The sequence below is a fragment of the Polypterus senegalus genome, chromosome 15 (genome assembly GCF_016835505.1).
Source record: "Polypterus senegalus isolate Bchr_013 chromosome 15, ASM1683550v1, whole genome shotgun sequence".
In the NCBI taxonomy this organism is placed as follows: domain Eukaryota; kingdom Metazoa; phylum Chordata; class Cladistia; order Polypteriformes; family Polypteridae; genus Polypterus; species Polypterus senegalus.
The window spans coordinates 5,334,114-5,357,568 of NC_053168.1; the positions used below are offsets into that span (position 1 = coordinate 5,334,114).

General features: G+C 41.0%; 1 protein-coding gene across 2 annotated transcripts in view; it reads left to right on the forward strand.

The window, feature by feature from the left end:
- dync1li1 (dynein, cytoplasmic 1, light intermediate chain 1) overlaps positions 1 to 23,455 on the forward strand; it is a 61,089-nt gene that overhangs the window by 11,112 nt on the left and 26,522 nt on the right. For both annotated transcript variants that reach the window (XM_039736532.1, XM_039736531.1), the window contains exons 5-7: positions 10,211 to 10,380; positions 20,344 to 20,437; positions 22,995 to 23,130. In XM_039736532.1, coding sequence (XP_039592466.1) covers positions 10,211 to 10,380; positions 20,344 to 20,437; positions 22,995 to 23,130 — 400 coding nt within the window. The remainder of the gene's footprint in view (positions 1 to 10,210; positions 10,381 to 20,343; positions 20,438 to 22,994; positions 23,131 to 23,455) is intronic.

Sequence of the window (23,455 nt, forward strand, 5' to 3'; positions counted from 1 at the left end):
GCGAATGAAAAATAAGAACAATTATCACAAAAGACAGATGACCCATTAAAGTGTTTTTGTCTTAAAACAAGCAATAAGGATTGGGAAGTTAGCATGATGAAAACTATTGAATTAGACACTGCCAGATGACCAAAGTAAAATCTGTTATGATCGAGACCCTCAACTGGACAAAAGGAGATTAGGTTAGAACAGGGGTGTCAAACTCCAGGCCTGGAGGGCCGCAGTGGCTGCAGGTTTTCATTCTCACCCTTTTCCTAATCGGTGACCAGTTTTCACTGCTAATTTAACTTTTTCCCCATCACTTTAATAGCCCAGTTAGAAGAGTTCAGCCCTCTGAATTGATTCCTTTCTTCATTAAATGATAGCCAAACAAAAATGAGATGTGAAACGAGCCAATAGATGGCCAGCTAAATTGGGGCTTCAAACTCCAACCACTTTCACTCCAACCAGTTTCTTAATTAGAAACCGAGTTTTGCTGTAAATTAAACTCGTTCTTTAATCCCATGGCTTGTCCGCTGTGGCAGAATGAGAGCCGTAACACTTCCAAAACTGTTTTTCTGTTTTTTTCTTTTCTAAAAACGCCACCTGAGAGATCAGCCTTACTGAGACCTTCACCTTTCTTTATTTTCAGATATGTGATGGGAATATATGAGCCGGTCATGTGGCATCTTGTTTTGTGTCTCATTATTGTTTGGCTGCTAATTAAAGAAAAAGAAACCACTAAGGGGCCTGAGTCAAGTCAATTAAAGGAAATAATCGGCAGCAAAAAACGGTCACTAATTAAGAAGATGGCAGGACTGGAACTCGACACCCGTGGGTTAGAATATCAGTGGTGGGCAATGTCGATCCTGGAGGACCACAGTGCATGCAGATTTTTGTTCCAACCCAGGTTTCTTAATGAGAACTCCATTACTGCTGATGAAGCTCTTATTGCTCAAGTGACATTCTGATACTTCGTTTTAGTGGTCTCTCTCTTGTTAAGGTTCCCCACCCTTAATTGCTTATTTCAGTCTTAAACCGCTGAGTTCACTGTTTTAATGGCTTGCTGAGGAGAACCTACTTATTCCAGGCTGTACCTCTGACAAATATCCCCCCAGTCGACGGTTAAACACAAGTAAACAAAATCAGATATGTAAAACACAATTGGATGCAATAAGACGAATGCCCGACGTAATATCTCTCCATCTATCCCTTCACCATACCAGCAAAGTGAAAACGGCACATATACAATAACAAAACCTCTCTTGCCCCTGCACACGTATAACAAACACACAATACAAATAATGCCAATGGATGATTACTGAAATGTTAATGAACGTGAAAATGAGTCCGGGTAAATAACTGTCCAAATTACTGATTGCTGCTCAAAATGATTGTGTTTGTTCCGTTTTTATTTGGGAGAATCAATCTTGCCGTGCTTCCTCGGTTATGGCAGAAAATGCTCAACCCCATGGTTTCTGGCGATTCTGGCTGTATGAGAAGCAAACTGGGAAAAAGGTGCAATGTAAATAAAGGCAGACAAATGATGATCGGTTGTTGTTAGTTGAAATCTCTCTCTCTCTTCTGTCCCTCCTGACTGTTTTTAAATAATAACACGCCGGATGTAACTGGCAAAACTCCGGTCCTGACGTTTCCAGGGGTCTCTGCCTCCCTGCAACATCCTTCTCCGTTTCTCATTACGGGGGTGACATTTAAACTGGCACATATTAGTTTAAACGGGGTGCTGTGACATGACGCGACTGGGTGCAAACAACACTTATCTGGCCCTGCTACATTGTGGTGGTTATCATAAATGTTACAAGTCATTTTGGATATGTAAAATATGTAAGTGGAATGAACCTGTGAATAAATTTTTCATGATGTCGCAATCCTTTTTTTGGTCCATGGTTTGCCCTATAATGGCATTGGCTTTCCCCATAAGTTTCTTCAGGCGTTGTGCTTCTTTTGAGCTCCGGTAGCTTCCCCAGGAGACCTCTGTGTAGAACACCACACTGGTTACTATGGAATGGTAGAACATTTCCAGCAGCTTGCTGCACACTTCAAAAAATCCGAGTCTCCTTAGCAAGTCCAGTTTGCTCCAGTCCTTCATGTCCAGTTGCCAGTTTGTTGTCTGACTAGTCGAGTTTGTCGTTCATGTGAACCCGTAAGTACTTGTAGCTCTGCACTGTACCCCTTTCCACATCATCCCTCTGAATGGCCACTGGTGTAAGAGGCTACTTGGCACACTGGAAGTCCACCACCTGCCTTTTTTTTTTCTTTTTTTTTTTTTGTGTTGCAGGTTGTTGTCCTTGCGCCATAAGGCAGAGGCCTACACAACATTTGAATCCTCTTCATTATTTTGAAGGACGATTCACCTAAACATTTCTGTAGATGGCCAGCGCTGGTAATGTGCTGGAAGTCTATTGAGTAGGCGGGCAACAGGAAAGGGAGACCAGGCAGTTCCTTGAGGTGGTCCAGTATTAACTGAGGAAAAAAATGTACAGTAGAGCAAAAGTGACCCCGAGACCTAGAGCTGAGAAAGAAATGGACTAAAACCCAACTGAAAGGAAGTATAAATCAAAGTTGCAAGGAGATGGAGAGAGTTGGGTTAAAACTCCTAGCAGTCCACTGCCTCAGGCTGAAGTGTATATACTTGTTAATGATTTGCATTCCCCTGATGTCGACCACCTAAATAACTGAAAATGTACTTTTAACAAAAATCAGAAATTGGTATTTGTTTTATACATGCAAAGATTTATAGCATCCTTATCTTCTGTAGTTTTTGTGGTGCTGTAGTGTTAGTACCATCATCATCATCCTCTTTAAGTGCCTGTTTTTCAAGTTTGCCTGTGTTTGCTGATTGTCACCAGACTTTCTCCACTGCCCTTGGCATCCTTTTGAGGTGAGACCCGTACAGAATCAAAAAGCAAATGTCGTTTTTCCCCACCAGGTAGTTGGTAGTTCTGCTCAATAATTTTGCATGTGTTTTGTGTACAATTTATGGATTAAAGCTAAATTGGGGCAGCACGGTGGCGCAGTGGGTAGCGCTTCTGCCTCACATTTAAGAGACCTGGGTTCGCTTCCCGGGTCCTCCCTGCATGGAGTTTGCATGTTCTCCACCGTGTCTGCGTGGGTTTCCTTCGGGTGCTCCAGTTTCCTCTCACAATCTAAAGACATGCAGGTTAGGTACATTGGTGATCCTAAATTGTCCTTGGTGTGTACTTGGGAGGTGTGTGTGTGTATGCCTGCAGTGGGCTGGTGCCCTGCCCGGGATTTTTTCCAGCCTTGCGCCCAGTGCTGGCTGGGATTAGCTGCTGCAGAGTCCCATGACCCTGTGTTAAGATATAGCAGGTTGGATAATCGATGGATGGAAGCTGAATTGGCACAAATGAATTTAGGCCGAGAGCCTCCGACTAAGACCTGCGCACAAAAGCAGTAAGGTAAAACCCCAACAAGGTGAGAATGTCTGGATGTGTTTCCTGAAGGACCAGATTTTATACATTTTCAGTGAAACTTTTTTGGGCCAGTTTTTAATGAGTAACATAAGAAAAAAGCTAATTGACAACGATGCAGAAAATGCCTTTCAGCAGTTATTTATTTCTGAAGCACGTCAAAGTGCTGACCATGTCTAAATGTTTTAAGTGTTCCTGTTAAGAGATGTGGGTTGCATAAATTAGACTGCAAGTCAAATATTAACATGCGAGTCTGTATCATTATAAAACACTAAACATTGAAATAGGCTAATGTGCATTTAAATCCCAATGCTTAACAGTGTAAATTATTAACTTTTACAGAAAATGTAGTCTTTATTAATGTTGGGCATAACTGGAATGGTGGCACATTAGCTAGTGCCACTGCATCATATTTTGCATGGTGTCTGTGTGCACTGCCAGGCAAAAGTTTTAGAACACCGCACTTTTTCTTCAAATTTTAATCTGAAGACCTAAACGAATAACCTAAAATGGTGAAAAGTTTAAACAGTAAACTGTCCGAGGTTTCATTTTAAAGTTTAGGTTAGCAGAAACTGGGGAAATAATTGGTAGAGGTCTCCCCTCGACTTTCTCTCATACTCAGATATAGAAATGGATAGATATTTGAGTAGTAGACCGCAAGACAATGATTTATATTTTTATATTCTGTAAATGAACCATCAAGAACAAGTCAAATCTAATAATGTCAGTCAGTCGTTTTCCAACCCGCAAACAATTATTATGAAAGTAAAGTTGAATAAATCTGACTCTGCAGCTGCATGAATAAATGGTAAACATTAGAAAACTAGATGAGAACAGGCCATTCAGCCCAACAAAGCTCGCCAGTCCTGTCTACTGATTTCTTTCAAAAAAAAAAAAAGTCAAGTTTTGAAAGTCTTACTGTCTACCACACTACTTGGCCGCTTATTCCAAGTGTCTAGCCTACTTTGTGTAAAGAAAAACTTCCTAATGTTTGTGTGTAGTACTAGGGTGTTGATCCATGTTGGCCATTATGAAGGTAGTGAAAGTCAAGCAAAATGACACCTTCTATTGGCTAACTAAAAAGATTACAATATGCAAGCTTTTGAGGCAACTCGGGCCCCTTCAGGCGAGATGTAATCAATCAATTAGATCTTAACTGAAGAAGGGGCCTGAGTTGCCTCGAAAGTTTGCATATTGTAATCTTTTTAGTTAGCCAATAGAAGGTGTCATTTTGCTTGACTTTTCACTAATGTTTGTGTGAAATTTCCAGCTGTGTCCACATGTTCTTGGTGAACTCATTTTAAAGTCATGGTCTTGATCCACTGGACTAATTCCCTTCATAATTTGAAACAGTTCAGTCAGGTCACCTTTTTATCTTATTTTGCTTAAAGTGAAGGCTCAGCTCTTTTAAATTTTTCCTCATCCCTCATCTCCTGTAGCCCTGAATCCACCTCGTCACTATTCTCTGGACCTTTTCTTGTGCTGTTATGTCTTTTTTTGTAGCCTGGAGACCCAAACTGCACCCAGGACTCCAGATGAGGCCTCACCCGTGTGTTATAAAGCTTGAGCAGAACCTCCTGTGACTTGTGCTCCACACATCAAGGCGCTATATAACCTGACATTCTGTTCACCTTCTCAATGGCTTCTGATTGATTCCACTATGATGCCTAAATCCTTCTCATAAAGTAAAGTACTACTTCCGGTTGGTGGCAATAGCTCAAAAGTTGCTAGATCTCTACATTTTGTACCTAATACTTGGATGCAAAATTTGGTTGAGCTAAATGAAAGCATACTCGAGTCATTGTGTTAACATACACACTGTGAAATAAATAGCCTCAACACACAGGAAGGAAAGGCAGCCAACCGTATACTTGAAGCCTGGCTGCAAAAAGGCAAAATAAGTTGCACCGATGTGTGCAGAGTTGAGTCCAAAATAGAACTGAAGTTACAGAGGAAGATGTCTTGTATTTAAGGCAGGCAGGTGGAAGCGACATCCTCGTCATTCATGTCTGTGTATACTATAGGGTGGTCCAGATGTAATTATGCAATTTTCATTATGCTATAACTTAAGTTTATTACATAGAAAATCACCTGAAAAATCCCGGACCATCGAGAAGTGTGCGAATTGACGACGTGAAGAACTGTCTTAAATAACCGCGCTGTTCCTGTTTCAAGCTGAATAAAGATGGTGTCGTGAAAGTATTGAGACTCAGCTTCGTGTTTTGGGGTGCAAGACGGGGACTCGCACGTCACAGCACACACACACGTGGTCACAATGCTGTAGTAAACCGTATATGCTTGTACGGATGTTGACTATATGAGTGAGGCACGCCGACTGAAAATTGCCTACAATCCTGCAGCGAGAGAGAGAAGAACCATCAGCTTTAGTTGTTGTCATGTGACACTCGGCAGACAAAGCGTATACAGGCTACTCTTATTGCTTGACCTCACTCGTTTATCAAGTTAAAATTTATTCAAAATTTTAGCTCGTCTTGCAAAACACTCGCAAACCAAGTTACTCGCAAACCAAGGTTCCACTGTACATGAAAAATGAAAGCCAACTCCTGCTGAAGCTTAACCATCACGTCACCGAGTGAAGAACAAGTACGTTTTAACCCAACATGCACGGACACGGACAGTCGAGGTAAAGGTTAGACTTTTTGTATGTGCACAAGCTGCCTTGTTCTAATGTTGTTTTCTATTAGCTGTGCGATTTAGAGGGCAAGTGAATATGCAGTATCCTACTGTCGGTGTACAGGATATCTTGTCACTGTAAGTAGTTTGCACTGTTCAGACATACGTTACCTACTGTAGGTATCGGCTTCAAAAGCTTTGTTGTGAAAACTGAGATTTGGAACTTTGGTGTTATTTGTGCATCTTTTATTTTGTAATGATGATTATTTTTACTCATTTTTCATTTTATTTGGAACTAGCAGAATTTGCAAATTTTATGTTTTAGTCTGTCTTGTTACAACATTTCTAAAAAAAAAAAAAAAAAATCCGTTTATTATCAAACAGTTACTCAGTACAGTCGACCCTTGATATATGACCGGCCTGACATGCGAACAACTTGATTTACGACCACCGTCTTGCGTTGCGACCCAAATGCGGTCACGTGTATCCGCTTGTGCGATTATAAACAAACAGCTGAGAGCATTCGTAAGCGTCAGTCGGAACCCTGATACATGTGTTTGTGGACTTAATTTCGGTCAATGCAGTCTATCTATCTATCTAGAGATAAATTATAATTCACTAAGACCATGGCAAACAAGATGCATAATTGCTAAGGAAGAAAGAGAAGGTAAAGAAAGCGATCACAATCGAAACTAAGAAGGAAATTGTGCGGAAATATGAGAGTGGTGTTCATGTGACCGATCTCGCTAATATGTGCAGCATGTCGAAATCCACCATCTCGACAATTTTACAAAGAAAAGATTTGCATAAGGAGGCTCCTTCTAAACAATAACCACCTTCTGTTTCATTCTCCTCCTCCTCCTCCTCCCTTCCTGCAGCTCAAAGATGTTAAATTAAATGGTGAGTACAGTATGAAATTGTTGTTTCTGGTTGGCTACGCACTTTTTATAACTTTTTGGTTAGTACATTAGAAAAATGATTGGTGTTTTGGTAAATTATGCACATTTATACAACCCTTTTTTATTATGAAAAGGTTAAGCAAGTGTTGCTGTGGGAGGTTCGGAACGCCTTATGGGTATTTCCATTATTTCTTATGGGAAAAATAGTCTTGACTTACAACCAACTGGAGTTACAACCAGCCCTCGCAAACGAAGTGAGTTCGTAAGTCAAGGGTCCACTGTACTTGAGTAGTCTTTTCACCAAATACTTTTTGTACTCTTACTTGAGTCATTTTTTGGATGACTACTTTTTACTTCTACTTGAGTAATATTATTTTGAAGTAACGCTACTCTTGCTTGAGTACAATTTTTGGCTACTCTACCCACCTCTGGTCACCAGCTTACGTGATCACAGGCATCGTACACCTCCACTGCATCAAGCACACCTTAACAATGCAGGTCGACAAAATTGTGTCCGTTTGTACTGTGCACAAGACTTTTTGCTGCAGGTGTGACAGGATGAGTGGCAATAAGAAAGCCATTCCTTAAAGGACAAACTAGGGTCTTGAAAGACTGGCTGTGGACTACTGCAGATTGGAAGGAAGTCTTAATGGAGTGATGAATCCAAATTTGAAATGTTCGGTTCCTAATGCAGGGTCTTTGTGTGCGCCGTCAGGTTAGTGACAGGATGGCTTTTCAGTGTGTGGCACCAATTGCCAAATATGGAGGAGAAAGTGTGATGGTCCTGTGCTGCTTTTGCTGGAGGCAGAGTTGGTGACTTGCATAGACTGGCATTCTGAAGCAAAAGGGTTACCCCAGTTTGGCTGTTATATCGGCAAAGGGAGCAGGCTACTTGGATGACGCAAATATTTCAATAACATTTTGTACATTTTATGATTCCTTGACTTATTTTGTTTTATTTGCCATTATTCTATACCATGATTTCATGATACATTTGACATTAAACTGCTGATCACATGTTGCCAAAACCCACCACACAACGAACCGCTTGGACTGGGACCAGAGTGCAGCAGGTGACACCTCGGCATCACACTGAGGTGGTGTTAAACTTTTGACCGGTAGTATAGATCCCTTAGTTTCTCTCTTTTTTTTTTTTTTTTTTTTTAAATTAGCAGCCAAATAATAATGAGACACGAAACAAGCCGCCACATGACCAGCTCACCAGTGCCCATCACACTATATCTAAAAGTAAAGAAAGGTGAAGGTCTCGGTAAGGTTGATCTCTCAGCTCATCAAAACATGCTCTTAAGGGGGGAAAAAAAAACAGAAAAACCAACAGTTTTGGAAATTGTCTGCTGTGGCGGAATGAGAGCAGCAACAAGCTGTGAAATTAACTAACGGACGTAATTAACAATGAGAAATTGGCTTCTCATTATACTGGCTGGAGTTTTGTTTTTCCAATTTAGTTGGTCACGTGTTTGCTCGTTTCACATCTCATTTGGCTCCCATTTAATAAACAAACAAATCAATTCAGAGGACGGAATCCTTAAAAATGGCCTATTAAAATGAAGGGAAAAAGAATGAAAACCCACAGCCATGGCAGCCAACCCGGACTGCAGTTGGACACCGCTCTACTAGAGTACTCTGAGGAAAACAGGAATTTGTGAAGAAGCCTTACTGTTTAATCCTACATGTCTGCTTATTGTATGTTTTATTTACAAACTAATCGTCATATTAAAAATGTGGTGTGTGTGTTTTTTTTTTTTTTTTTTTTTTTTTGTTTTTAAAAGAAGCTCTTTCTCTTGTTAGCTTCCATAGCCTTTCCTGGCATCAAACAGTGTGGGTCATGTCATCTTGCTTCCCTAGGAGGGTATTATTACAGCAGTGTGTCCTTAAGTCAATTGCAAGGACTAACATACATCATTCGCTTTTAAAGGCCCATATTTATGGCATATTTTCTTGGGATGGATGTTCTGGGTGTCGTATGGCGTTTTGGAGAATGGGTATTGAGTTTAAACTTGGCAGAGAACAAGAAACCTACTCTTGCATAGAAACGTACTCTTGCACAAAACGTAGATGGGGACGTGGAGCGTGAGCGCATGCACCATCTCTCTATTATATATAAAATATATATAAAAAAAAATCCTGAGACGAGATTTTTATTTTTTTTCTTTTCCAAGTCGCACCCTCCCTCTCCTTTTCAAACAAGACCACGGTCCACTCACCTCTCATTCGTGTGAATGGTTTTGTCAGACACAGTTCCTACACTCTTATACATTTTTACGTTTTCCTCACTTTAAGTTCCCAATAAAAGAAGACTTATGTCCAAATCTTATTGAAGAATTTCATCCTGAAGGGTTATCAACAGAAGGAATGAGTAGACGGGCAATCCTAGCACTGAAAAACGGTGAAATCAAACTAATTAATGCGAAAATTGTCGATCGGTTACACGTTAATGGGGTGTAAAATTTTTTTTTTAACAGGCGACAAAGGTAATGTAGTACATCTTCCACGGATGACATTAGACACCAAAGGAGATCTTGATATGCCATTCGTATTAAAAAGTTTTCAGTTTCCCGTTGTCATAGCAAAAGCTATTCTAATTAAAAAATCATAGGGACAAACGTACGAAAGACCTTTTTTTTTTTTTTTTTTAATTATTATTTATTAAAGACAAAGAAACAATATTCACTTATGGGCTGTTATACCTTGCTTTGTCACGATGAAAGTTCAAACACGGAATCAAAATTCAAAGCGATATTGATGGAAAAAGTTAATTCAAAACAGTTTTTACAGAAGTTTTACAGTAAAAGTGTAAGTTTAAAAAGTATTTGTGTGCCAATTTCAAAACCCAAAACAACGAAAACGTATAATGTAACGAATACTTCTAACGCAGTATGAAACATAATTTACTTTCAATTTTATTACCTTTACTATTTTTTAATATGGTTAATTACTCACTGTAATGTGAAATTCCCATGAAAAGAATAATCTGTTTAAATTGTACACCCGCTTCCCCATACGGGAGTGGCAGATCTGTGAAGTTGCTAACATGTAGCGCCTGTCCGGGGATTGGCGAGTGAAGCAATTCAATCAGAGTGACATTGAAAATCATTCCGCGTGCCACGCTTGGCCCACGTGCCGTAGATTGCCGACCCCTGGTCTACAGTGTAGCAGACATATAAATACCATGCATAAGTAATATATTGAAATGTCTTTTATGATTTTTTTTTTTTTTTCTCCCAGTAATGAAACAGTTTCAGGAATATGTTGAACCAGGTGAAGATATAACTGCTTCTCCTCAACGAAGGAATACCTCAGTGGCGGAAGATGAAGATGACAGCGTTGTGTTGCCTCTTGGAGAAAATGCACTTAAGCACAATCTTGGAGTTCCCATTCTAGTAGTTTGCACAAAGGTAAGTGCACTTTCATGTAGTTTATTTAAAGACTGCGGAGTACTTTTAAAGGATCTGTCACTTACCTAATTCTAACAGTCTCTGTTTCTGCATTTTCAACATTTTATCGCTCCTGACTCTGCTTTTATTTAAAATCTTTTTTTTTTTTTTTTTTTTCTTTTTTACTACTACATTTTAAACAGAATTGGTCTACATGACTGGATTAGATTTAAAGTTTATTAATCCCAAAGGGAACATCTTCCTGGGATATCCGTACTAAATTTTCAATGGAACTTCCAGTTTATTTGCTTATTTTTAAGACCCTTGTTACACATGCGTATTACAAACCCAAGGGTTCTTAAAATAGAAGACACACCCTAATGAAACAGGGGTGACCAAATGACCTAACCGCAGCTGTGCTCTTCTTTCTCAGTCTTTGTAAGCATGCAAGTGATTTAGTCAATATTATTATATACCGTTTTAGATTTTTGTCTAGTAAAATAACTAAAGTGACCAAACAAATGATGTAGTGTGCTGAGGCGCTGAAACCACTGAGGCAGTTCTGAACTTGCTCCGGGATGCCTGTCTTGCAAACCTCATTCCCATCACGAGGCTGTACGTCATAAATCATACAATGTGACTTCAGTTATTCTGACGTATCTATTCATCTCTAAACACAATCGTATACAGGCAGTCCCTGGGTTACGTATAGGGACTGTAGGTTTGTACTTAAGTTAAGTTTGTATGTAAGTCGGAAAAGGTACATAAATTTTTAATGAATGCTATTGTTGACCGACTGTAACCAAGTGCTCTGCCAATGAATGATGGAGTTTCACCTCTCTGACCTTTTTATTATTTCTACTTTATTTTTAATGGTGATGGTTTTTCTCTTCTTTACTGTATCGCCAGCACTTGCATCAGATTTGTGTTTCAGAGACATTGTTGAAGGGTGAAGACAAAAGATTAAGATGAGCTCTTCTGCACAGTACTGTCCACGCTATCACAGCAGGAAGGCACCTGTCGTCAACACTTCTGATGTACTGACGAGAGACCACTTCCTGCTATGTACGTAACAGTACAAGCAGGCTTGCTATTGAGAATGAATGGGGGTGGCGAGGGGCAGTTCATCACCAGCCCACCTCACAGTCACCTCCACTACAGTATGCTGCGGGTAGTGAATTGCCCAACCCCAATTCAACAGGCAGCCATCTGAGGCACACAACAATGCTGCCCCTGCCGCTCCGTTCACCTTCAATGGCCTCCGTTCAGCCACAACTGGGTCACCGCTTGCAGCATCACCAGCCGCCCAACGAGATTGAATTAGGCAGCCGTGTATGGTGGGCAGACCGTGAATTCGCTTGCTGTCAGTAGCCACATGAGGGACACTACACTGCGCAAACAGCGAAATTTCCCCCACAACTGGGTCACCGCTTGCAGCATCACCAGCCACCCACCGATAATGAATGGGGCAGCCGTGTGTGGTGGGCAGGCAGTTAAATCGCTTGCCGCCGGGAGATGCCTGAGGGACACTACACTGTGCGAACAGCGAAATTGCCCCCCTCCAGCCACCACTTGCAGCGTCCCCAGGCCGAAGATGACGGAGCGGCAGTTACTGAGGCGCATGCGTCGCAGCTGCGGCCCCATTCATATGTCGTAGGTCATATGTCCGTAACCTGGGGACTACCTGTACTTTGAATTTGGTGCACTTTTTCTGTTGTATATGGTGTGGTGGTGTTGGTGTTTTTGGTGATATTCCTGTTTATAGCTTTGCTTCTACTTGGGGGATAGAAACCAGTAGAAGTGTCCACGTGTCAACCAAAGTGGTGGCATTTGTCACGGAGGGAGAGCGGCCAAGGCAGCCACTAAAGCACAGTCAGGCTTGTCTGCTTTACACGGCACAGGACTGGGTGATGTCAGCTGACTTGGAAAAGCGACTCGGAACACCATCTTGCATATAGCAAGACCTGACATCTTTATCAGTTTGGAGGCCCCAAAACTGCTCATCCTGGTAGAGCTTACAGTTTCCATGGGAGGAGAGGATGGAGGAGGCCAGAGCGAGGAAGAAGGCAAAAATACACAGAACTGGTTGTGGGCTGTCAGCAGCGAGGGTGGAGAACAAGGTGCTTGCCTGTAGAGATGAGCTGCAGGGGGTTCACAGGGCAATCCTTAGCATCATCACAGCAAGCAGGACGTGAGCCATCAGGAATAACATGGAGGCTGCAGAGAAAGCCTCCCAATGGCTCTGGTTTAAGAGAGGAGAACCAAAGGCCTGCAGTAAGCCACTTGGGCACGGGCTGAGGTCTGACCAACCAGTTGGGTCATCTGAATGACGGTGTGCGATAGTTTGAAAGACCCAAAACACGTTTCTTCGCCGAGGTGTCCAAAGCATGTGCATCAAGTGATGTCTCATGTAACTGGAATTGCATATTCTTTTTAGTCCTCTTAATTTCAATTAAGCAGATCATGCAGAGAAAGTTGTTTTGCTGTCAGATGCGGTTTTAGCCATGCTTTTCAATGTTTTCAAAATTCTTTTTTTACTGAAGGATTTCTTTCATTATCTATTATACACTGTAGAATCTTGGATTAGTTAAGTGTTTCCATTTTCAAATGTTGACAAATTTAAAAAGCTTTATTGCTTATGATGATTCTGTTAAAAGCTCAAATTTTAGTTACATTAATTGCCATTTCTGTACAGTTCTGTTCTATTTATGTTCACAGTCAGACTGTAGGCTTCTGTACCTTTTTTTTTTTTTCTTCAAACTCCTGCTCTGTCTATCTGTAATGTTCCATCAGAAGTACAGCATATTTTATGAACGTTCTGTTTAACATTAAATAGAGCAAGAAAACAGAATTTTACATTATCTTCATACCTAAAACATAAAAAATGCCATTTGTGTGCTTTCAGTATTTTTGGGTGATTTCTTAGGGTAAATACTACAGTATTATCTTTTAAAGTGGTCTGTGTAGACCTTTTTTGTTCTAATGTAATTTTGCATTGAGCAGTTCAAATGAACGTTGCGGAAACTATTTTTGTTACAAGAGCTGCTCTTTTACAATATTAAAATAAAGTGTCTCTCCTATTCTTGTTTGTATATTAACTGCACACAAGCCCATCCACTTGAGGAGGGCCTTCTGATAGCTGCTATTGACAAGTAACAATTTCTACAGACACAGAATACATAGAATAGCTGACAGCAGTGCTGTGCGATGTCTTAAAAGTTTGTCGTCATTTCAAAACATCGACGTATGATACCATCGCTCATTGAGATGCCTGTGGATTTACAAAGAATTAGATAGATACTTTATTAATCCCAAGGGGAAACTGACGTACTCCAGCAGCAGCAGCATACTGATTAAAACACAATATTAAATTAAAGAGTGATTAAAAATGCAGGTAAAACAGACAATTTTATATAATGTTAACATTTACCCAAAGGGTGGAATTGAAGAGGCGCATAGTGTGGGGGTCTCCTCAGTCTGTCAGTGAAGCAGGATGGTGACAGTCTGTCGCTGAAGCTGCTCCTCTGTCTGGAGATGATCCTGTTTAGTGGATTCTCCATGATTGACAGGAGTCTGCTCCGCGCCCGTCGCTCTGCCACGGATGTCAAACTGTGCAGCTCCGTGCCTACAATAGAGCCTGCCTTCATCACCAGTTTGTCCTTCATCTTTATGCTGCCTCCCCAGCACACCACCGCGTAGAAGAGGGAGCTTGCCACAACCGTCTGATAGAACATCTGCAGAATCTTATTGCAGATGTTGAAGGACGCCAGCCTTCTAAGGAAGTATAGTCGGCTCTGTCCTCTCTTGCTAATTATCTGCCCTCCTCAAGGCACTGCATATACTGCCTACAGCAGGGGTGGGCAGTGTCGGTCCTGGAGAGCCCAAGTGGCTGCACGTTTTTGTTCCAACCCATTTTCTTAATGAGAAGTCAGTTATTGCTGATGAAGCACTTATTGTTTAAGCGACATTTTAGTGGTCTCGCTTGTTAAGGTTCCCCTCCCTTAATTGCTTATTTCAATCCTAAATTGCTGCATTCATTGTTTTAATGGCTCCTTATTTAGTAAAAAGGTGTAAATGACAAAGCAGCCAGCTGGTCTCCATCTTGCTTGTTTCCATTTAAATCTGTGTGTGTGCATCATGCACTGTTTGATTTTAATAAACTTAATAGAAAAATTTGACAGACTGAAAATGATTACCTTAAGGTCTAAACCATATTTGGATGGCATCCATGGAAAGGAAAAAATCTACGATGTAAGAACCTTCCATTGCAGACTAACAAGCCATAAAATTAAATAAGGTCCGAGATTGGTAAGGATTGGTTTCTGATTAAGCAGTTGGGTTGGAATGAAAACCTGGAGCCACTGCGGCTCTCCAGGACCGACCTTGCCCACCCCGGTCTACAGTTGTGGCCAAATGTTTTGAGAACGACATAAATATGAATTTTCACAATGTTTGCTGCCTCAGTTTTTATAATGGCAATGCGCATCTACTCCAGAATGTTCTGACAAGTGAATAGATGAATTGCAATTAATCACAAAGTCCCATGAAAATTTACTTCATCCCCAAAAACCACTGCTTGTCAGCCCTGCCACAAAAGAACCTGCTGACGTCCTTTCAGTGATCCTCTCATTAACACGGGTGAGAGTGTCGACGAGGACAAGGCCTGAGATCACAATGTCATGATGATTGAGTTAGAATAGAGAGGTCAAGGAGGCTTCAGGGCGCGCAAGAAAGTCCAGCAAGCGCTAGGCCCGTCTCCTAAAGTTGATTCAGCTGCGGGCACCACCAGGGCAGAGCTTGCTCAGGAATGGCAGCAGGCAGGTGTGAGTGAGGCAGAGACTTTTGGAGGCTGGCCTGGTGGGTGTCAAGAAGGGCAGCAAATAAGCCATCAGGGATGGACTGATATTCTGGGATTGGACTGCTGGTGGAAAGTCATTTTCTTGGATGAATCCCCTTTCCAGTTGTTTGGGGCATCCGGAAAAAAGAAAAGGTGAGCAGTGCTACCATCAGTCCTGTGTCATGCCAACAGTAAAACACCCTGAGACCATTCATGTGACATGGGGTTGCTTCTCAGCCACTCACAATTTGGCCTAAGAACACAGCCATGAATGAAGAATGGGACCAGAACATCCTGTGAGAGCAACTTCTGCCAACCGTCCACGAACAGTTTGGTGATCAACATGATGGAACACTGGGCCATAAGGCAATAGTGAGAACCAAGCAGCTCGGGGAGCTAAACATCAAAATTTTGGGTCCCTGGCCAGGGATCTCCCCATTGAGAACTTGTGGTCAATCCTCACGAGGCAGGTGGACAAACCAAAACCCCCAAATTCTGATTCTTCAAGAATGAGCTGCCATCAGTCAGGATTGGGCCCAGAAGTTGATTGACAGTCTGCCATGGTGAATTGCAGAGGTCTTGAAAAAGAATGAAGGGCCCATCCATCCATTTTTCAACCCGCTATATCCAAACTCCAGGGTCACGGGGGGTCTGCTGGAGCCAATCCCAGCCTACACAGGGCGCAAGGCAGGTAACAAACCACAGGCCACCACTGCAAATATTGACTCTTTGCATAAACTCATTGTCAATAAAAGCCTTTGAAGCTTATGAACTCCTTGCAGTTCTACTTCAGTATACCATAGAAACATCTGAGAAAAAGATCTAAAAGCAATGAAGCAGCAGACTTTGTGAAAACCAATAATTGTGTCATTCTCCAATTTTTGGCTACAAGTGTACATGTTGGGGCGCTTTAATTCACATGTCTCCTGCTGTAAATATACAGTAAGTGTTCTCTCAGTAGAGTTTGATTAAAAAATGAACTAGAAGCAATTATCCCCAGACCTGAAGACCCCAGTCACACCTTGGTGTGGACCAAAACAAGTGTGTCAAGACTATTTGGAAAGGGTGTTCTTGAAGCAGAAAGTGAATCCTGGTAAGGTTACCATGAGGCGTATAAATGTGATCCGCCACGGGACCAATCTGACCACGTGACATGCTGTGCATTACAGGTAAAATTGTGCATGCTGTGGTAGTTGTGCTAAGCGTTTGCCATTGGTAATCTGGAATCTCATTCGCAGCTTGCGTTTAGGGTTAAATGCAGCACTAAAAGTGTTAAAGATACAGGTAAAGATACACATAGGTACAAATGTAACCCAATTCACATAAAAAGCCCACAATTACCATCAATCATTGGAAGCCAAGCATCTCATCATTCTTGCCACGTTTCTCATATTTGTGATCAGGTCGATCAAAACACATACAGAGATAGCAAGACATGAATAGCAGCACCTCACAAGACCATTGAGCAAACCCTGTAGGCCAGGGGTGTCAAACTCCAGTCCTGGAGGGCCGCAGTGGCTGCAGGTTTTCATCCTAACCATCTTCATTAGTGACCAGTTTTTGCTGCTAATTAACTTCTTTTGCCTTTGTTTTAATTTGTCTCAGATCCCTTGCTTCTTTTTCCTTAATTAGCAGCCAAACAATAACGAGACACAAAACAAGCTGCCACATCACCAGCTAACCACAGAATTTGAACATAGAGAAAGGTTAGGGTCTCAGTAAGGTTGATCTCCGAGGTCACCAAAACATTTTGATGGTGTTCTTAGAAAAAGCAGAAAATCAACAGTTTTGGAAATGTCTGCTGTGGCAGAAGGAAAACAGCAATGAGCCGTGGAATTAAATGATGGGCTTCATTAACAGCAAGAATTGTCTTCTCGTTAAGAAACTGGTTGGAGTGAAATTGGTTAGAGTTTGAAGCCCCGATTTAGCTGGTCATCTGTCGGCTCCTTTCACATCTCATTTCTGTTTGGCTGTCATTTAATAAAGAAAAGAGTCAATTCAGAGGACTGAATCCTTAAAAACAGGGCTATTAAAATGAAAGGAAAAGGAATTAATTAGCAATGAAAACTGGTCACTGATTAGGAGAAGGGTTAGAATGAAAACCCGTGGCCCTCCAGGCCTGGAGTTCGACACCTGTGCTGTAGTCTTAAACTATGAAAGTGACGTGTGCAGGTGAGTGGGACATCCTCTCAGTATGCATGTTTAATTTTGATACGCATAGTAAATGTTTATTGCGCAATCTAAACTGAACATGAATAACGGACACATACTAAGGTTAAGACCAAAGACAAGTGACTTGAGAGAAACTAAATCGAGGCTAATTTCATATGGTGACAACTGGAAAGTAAATATGGAACATCATACGTTTAAATAAACCTTACCCGCTATGTCTACTGTCATAAAGCTGAAGCACATGTCCTCCGCAGAGCTAGCTTTCTTTTGTACACTCTCCTATTTCAGACATGTTCTTTTCTTATCAAGCATGGTGGAGCAAGAAGTGTTCCACTTATTCAGTAACACTGGTCAACAAGCATTTTGCAAATGGGATTCTTTCACCTGTACTTTTAACAAATTTCACTTGCTGACTTCAAATCTGAAAACCATTTTCGTCCAGCAGCACGTCCCGCTTTTTTAGTTACGATGTTCCAGGTCTTGGACAACTAGGGTGACTGGACAGTAAAGGCAATGCATTTCAGCATTTTAAGAAATAAGTTTGGTCTCGAAAAGTGAAGCCAAAATTAAAGAAGGTGTTTTTGTTGGCCCTGAAATCCGTGAACTGATGCTTGATGAGGAGTTCACAAGGAAACTGAAGCCCACTGAATCGGCACCCTCGTTCGTGCAGGTTGTCCAGAATTTTCTTGACAGTCACAGAGCAGATACTGAGCTGGTGGAGAACCTGCTGAAAGTATATTAGCTTACAGGGTCCAGAATGTCACTGAAGACACATTTTTTACATTCTCATCTCGACTTTTTTCCACCAAATCTAAGCGATGTCAGCGATGAGTATGGGGAAAGATTTCATCAAGATATAAAGGTGATGGGAAAACTGATATCAGTGGGGGGGATTCAATCCGAACATGATGGGTGACTACTGTTGGCTCTTGCAAAGAGAGACAGATGTGCAGTACAAGTGCAAAAGCGAGTGTCTCTGACATTTTTGGGCATGCTGACCTCACTGTTATATTTCACGTGTCTCTGGTATTGTCTTCTGGTTTGTTTTCAGAACAAACGCATCAAAACAATTTTGGTGGGACAGAGTCCACACTCCAGATATCAAGTTGATATATTGATATTCAAAAGTGTCAAAACGTCAATGATGTGTATTTCAAAAACCTGATGTCCTAGCTTAATTCCAATTTCATAAATGAAATCGGTGTGTAAAACTTAATAAAGAGCTGCTCTGAAGTTCCCAGAAGCAAACAAATATAGTTTTGTAGACCAGTGTAATAGGAGTTTTGGTCATAGAGCCTTGTTATAAAAAAAATAAGAGAAAATGCAGTGGAAAAAGCAATTGTGGATTGCCAATTGATGTTGCTTCCCCTGTAAGCCCAATGAGAGAATTTTAACGACATGTCCACCGGGTGTTTGTTTGACCTGTGTCGTTCACTTGAACACTTACAATGTCAAAACGCAGGCAAACTAACTGGAAATGGGAAAAAAAATTCTCACCCGATTTGAAAAGGTTTTAATGCGAAATCGCCTTATGAGTGCTTGACCGCTTTCTTATGAACCATGCAAGAATTTTTTTTTTTGGAGGAAATATTTTTGCAAATTTTTGGAGTTCATCCATTTTTGTTCACATTGTCCATCGTCGATTAGCAGACCACATCAATGATGTACTCGACCATTGTCTTGGCTCTAGCTGACAGGAAGGTATACAATGTTTGACAATTAAAGCAAATCCACTTCCTCCATTTCATGATTGCAAACGCCAGAAGTGACTCTTCTCCATTGGCCCTCCGAACAAGGCCCTTAACCTGTAATTGTTCTGTCCTGGGTGTGACGGTAATCTGCATCCAGCCGTGTAAGCAGCTCCTCCAACTTACAGGGAACACTTGGGGGGTTGATGGCAAGATTGGCAAAAAAACCCTTACAGTGTGTAGGGTTGCCAGACTAGAAAATTAGAAATACGGGACACTTTTAAAATCTATCTAACCCATCTCACCCAGACCAATATATTATATAAAAATAGAGACCTAAGTTAAAAGCATTAAAGCAAGGATTTTAATGGGTTATGAGGAAAACTTAAGTAAAATAATTTGAAAATTATTTAATGCAAGCTAAAAAAAAATTCTGTAAAAGTGAAATCGTTTCCATCCATCCATTATCCCATTATCCAACCCGCTATATCCTAAGTACATGGTCACTGTGGTCTGCTGGAGCCAATCCCAGCCAACACGGCGCTAGGCAGGAAACAAACCCCAGGCAGGGTGCCAGCCCACCGCAGGGCACACACACCAGGGACAATTTAGGATCACCAATGCACCTAACCTGCATGTCTTTGGACTACGCAAACATGGAGAGAACACGCAAACTCCACGCAGGGAAGACCCGAGAAGCAAACCCAGGTCTCCTAACTGCGAGGCAGCAGAGCTACCTCTGTGTCACCGTGCTGCGATGAAATCATTTGAAAATATTTATTTAATACAGACGACAGAGAAATATTTATTTAATACAAGTACTTAGAAAAAAAGTGGACTGTGGCAAGTAGTAACAGCACACTTTGTTGACGCTGTATGGTGCAATACTGATACAGAACTGCACAGCAGCGCGACTGGAGAGCAAAATGGTAAGAGTGTCGCTTTCCTCTGCCAGCCCGAGCAACTGAACAAGCTGCAAACGGGTAGCAAACATTTGTTTCCTCGTTGCATTTGGGTTATTTTCATCAAGAGAATCTAAGGGAAAAAAAGTATAATTCTAAAGTTACAACTATGTACAGTAAGAAGGTATTAAAAATATATTTTTATTACGGAATTTGAAAATGAACTAAATACGGGACATTTGGGTGTCCCTGAAAGGTCATTACGGGACAGGGGACAAAATTATCAGATATGGGACATGTCCCGTATATAAAGGATGTCTGGCAACCCTATCAGTATGGTACTGAGAGCAGCATAAAGTTAACTTTGTGCTTTCTTCCTTTTCAGTGTGATGCCATTAACAGTCTGGAAAAGGAGCATGATTACAGAGATGAACATTTTGACTTTATTCAGTCATACATCCGGCACTTTTGTCTACAATGTATCCTTTTTTTCCTCATTATCTGCTTTTTAGTTTAACATTCTTGAGTTCAGGTTTTAATGCATTTGCTTTTATGATTTTTAATCTCTATATTAGCACTGCTATATCTGTCTTAGCTTCTCTATACTTATGGAAGACTGACTTGGCATGAGGGTTGGCTGCTCTGTATAGGACTATGAACTGCTTCAATTTATGTCTGCACCAGTCCACCAAGTAAAGGTCTGCTCAGTTTGGTTAAGTTTATACAATTTTATATAGAACTCTTCGGCATTCTTTGTGGAGTTTCCTCATTTGTTAAAAGTATATTGGTATCAGTAAGGATTTTCTGTGCCTGCACAATGTTTTTGTCCTAATGCCGCAGAATTTTATACATACAGTAAAACCCCGCAGCACGAACTTAATTCATCACGGAAAACTGGTTGTGGACCGAATTCATCGAGGACCGGGGGAATTTTATCCCATAAGAAATAATGGAAATAGAAATTGGGGGCTTGGAATGGATTAAGACTCCCATACATAACATATTTAGTACCCATATTTGAGTTTTATTCTGCATAATAAAATACAGTATTGTTTAAGGTTCCCATACCTAACCTATTTAATACCCACAATCGAGTTTTCTGCATACTATAATATTGTTTTATGTAAAAGCACATAAGTAAAGAATAAATTCTACACTGCAAGAGATTGACATAAGAGTAAGCATAGCATAGCCTACACAATTGAAATTAAAAAAGAAAATTGTACTGTAACAGGGCATTCCCTATTGGCACTCTTGAAGGATAATCATTCGCAATATCCACATGTATTGCCCTGTAGTAGGGGTGGGCAAAGTCGTTCCTGGAGGTCCGCAATGGCTGCAGGTTTTCGCTCCAACCCAATAACTTAATAAGAAGCACTTATTGCTCAAGTAACACTTCTGCTTCACTTTAGTTGTCTCGCTCATTACGATTTTGAACTTTTATTGCTTATTTTAGTCTTAAGCAGCTATAGTCTTGGTTTTTAATGGCTCCTTATTAGCAATAAGATGAAAATGACGAAAGGAAACCAGCGTTTCTCCATTTAGCTTGTTTCCATTTACACCAGTGTGTGTGTTTATCATGCAATATTGGATTTAATTAAATACTTGGAAGGAAAGTGAAGCACTGAGAATTACTCGTGTGTTTCAGACTTCAAATCATCCATCCATTGTCCAACCTGCTATATCCTACCTACAGGGTCACGGGGGGTCTGCTAGAGCTGATCCCAGCCAACACAGGGCGCATGACAGGAAACAAACCCCAGGCAGGGCGCCACACCACTGCAGGGCGCACACAAACACACACTAGGGACAATTTAGGATCGCCAGTCCACCTAACCTGCATGTCTTTGGACTGTGGGAGGAAACCCATGCAGACACGGGGAGAACATGCAAACTCCACGCAGTGAGGACCCAGGAAGCGAAACTGTGTCTCCTAACTGTGAGGCAGCAGCGCTACCACTGTGCGGCCCCAGACTTCAAATCATTTGGATGATATCCTTAAAATGGGGAAAAAAAATCTAGGGTATGAGAATGACTTGACATGGCAGAGTTCAAGCACTAGCAAGCCATGAAATAAAATAATTGACAAGGATTCGTTTTTAATTGAGCAACTGGGTTGGAAAAAAAACCTGCAACCAATGCGGCCTTCCAGGACTGACTTTGCCCACCCGTGCCCTAGATCCTTTTCACAAATAGCCTCCGATAGGCGATCTCCCGCACACAGTGTTTCAGTTATCCAAAGTAACAATAATCTTTCAACTTCGTCAGTTGCTGGTGGTCTGTTTTTAGAGAGTATACGTGTCGCACCCTTTGAAACTTCAGCTGTTTTAATTTCCTCTTTGCTTTTAAAATCTATAGATATAGTAGATTTACTCATGCCATAAGAAGCTGCAAAATCAGTCACCCGTATACCTCCCCTCATACATTTTTCGATCATTTCTTTCTTTGTTTCGATTGTTATTGATCGTTGTACCTTCTTTGGTTTTGTGCTTGCCTCTGTAGCTTTCTTAGGACCCATTATTATTTAGTGAAAAACCCAAAATCATCACTAAGTAACAGTAATATCATGGGCACAGTGAGGAACATTGTTTACAAAGCACTGGGTAACGCTGCACTTAATGTTTTAAGGTTTTGTTTGCGACGTGCAAGGCGCCCATGTGATCGGAACACATTTTCTTTGGTTTTGCTTCGGGATTTTGTTTGTGCTCTGATGCATTTTTTGGGCACGAAAAACCAGTCGTGCTGCAGGTTGTACATGCATAGATACGTTCGTGCTGTGGGGTTTTACTGTACTTCATATATCTGTTTAAAGAAAAGTTTAAACGGGCTCATCTGCAGATTATCATTTTACTATGTGTGTTACTTGAATGTGCTGTTAAAATTGTAATAAAAGAATACGGTACAGGTCCCACAGACTAAAACAAATAGCTGCACAAATCTAAATAATTACCCTCAAGTAGGCTGTGCTGTTTCTCAGGTGTTTTGCATGAAATTATACGTGATGTGAAACTGTTTTGCTTAACAAAACCTATAAAGATGGGGCAGCTCTTATCTATACTTCAATAAAGGAAAATAAAAATATAGATTTATTATATAAATATCTTGTCCATAAATTGTATGGATTTCCTTTCAACATTCCTGCCCAGGTTGTGGAGAAGGATTCTGTGTTCATGTATGTTGGTAAATATACTTAATATTGCAAATGTGTATTTAAGAAGTGTTGTGTGTTTTTAAATCTAAGAATGTTACTTTTGTTTTACTGTAGAAACTGACTGGAATGACTGAATGGTACAATAGTAAGCGAGCGTTCTCTTCGATGTAATGCTAACCAGCAGCCTTTTAAAAGTAAATTCAACCTAGTTGTGAATTTCTTAATGATTTATGCAGGCAGGCTTGTTAACTGAAGTTTAGGACTGTGTAAAGCCCAAGGTGGCAGGATCAGTGTCTACCCCTTACTCAAAGAAGCAACATAAAGAGATTGCTTAACAACACCATTT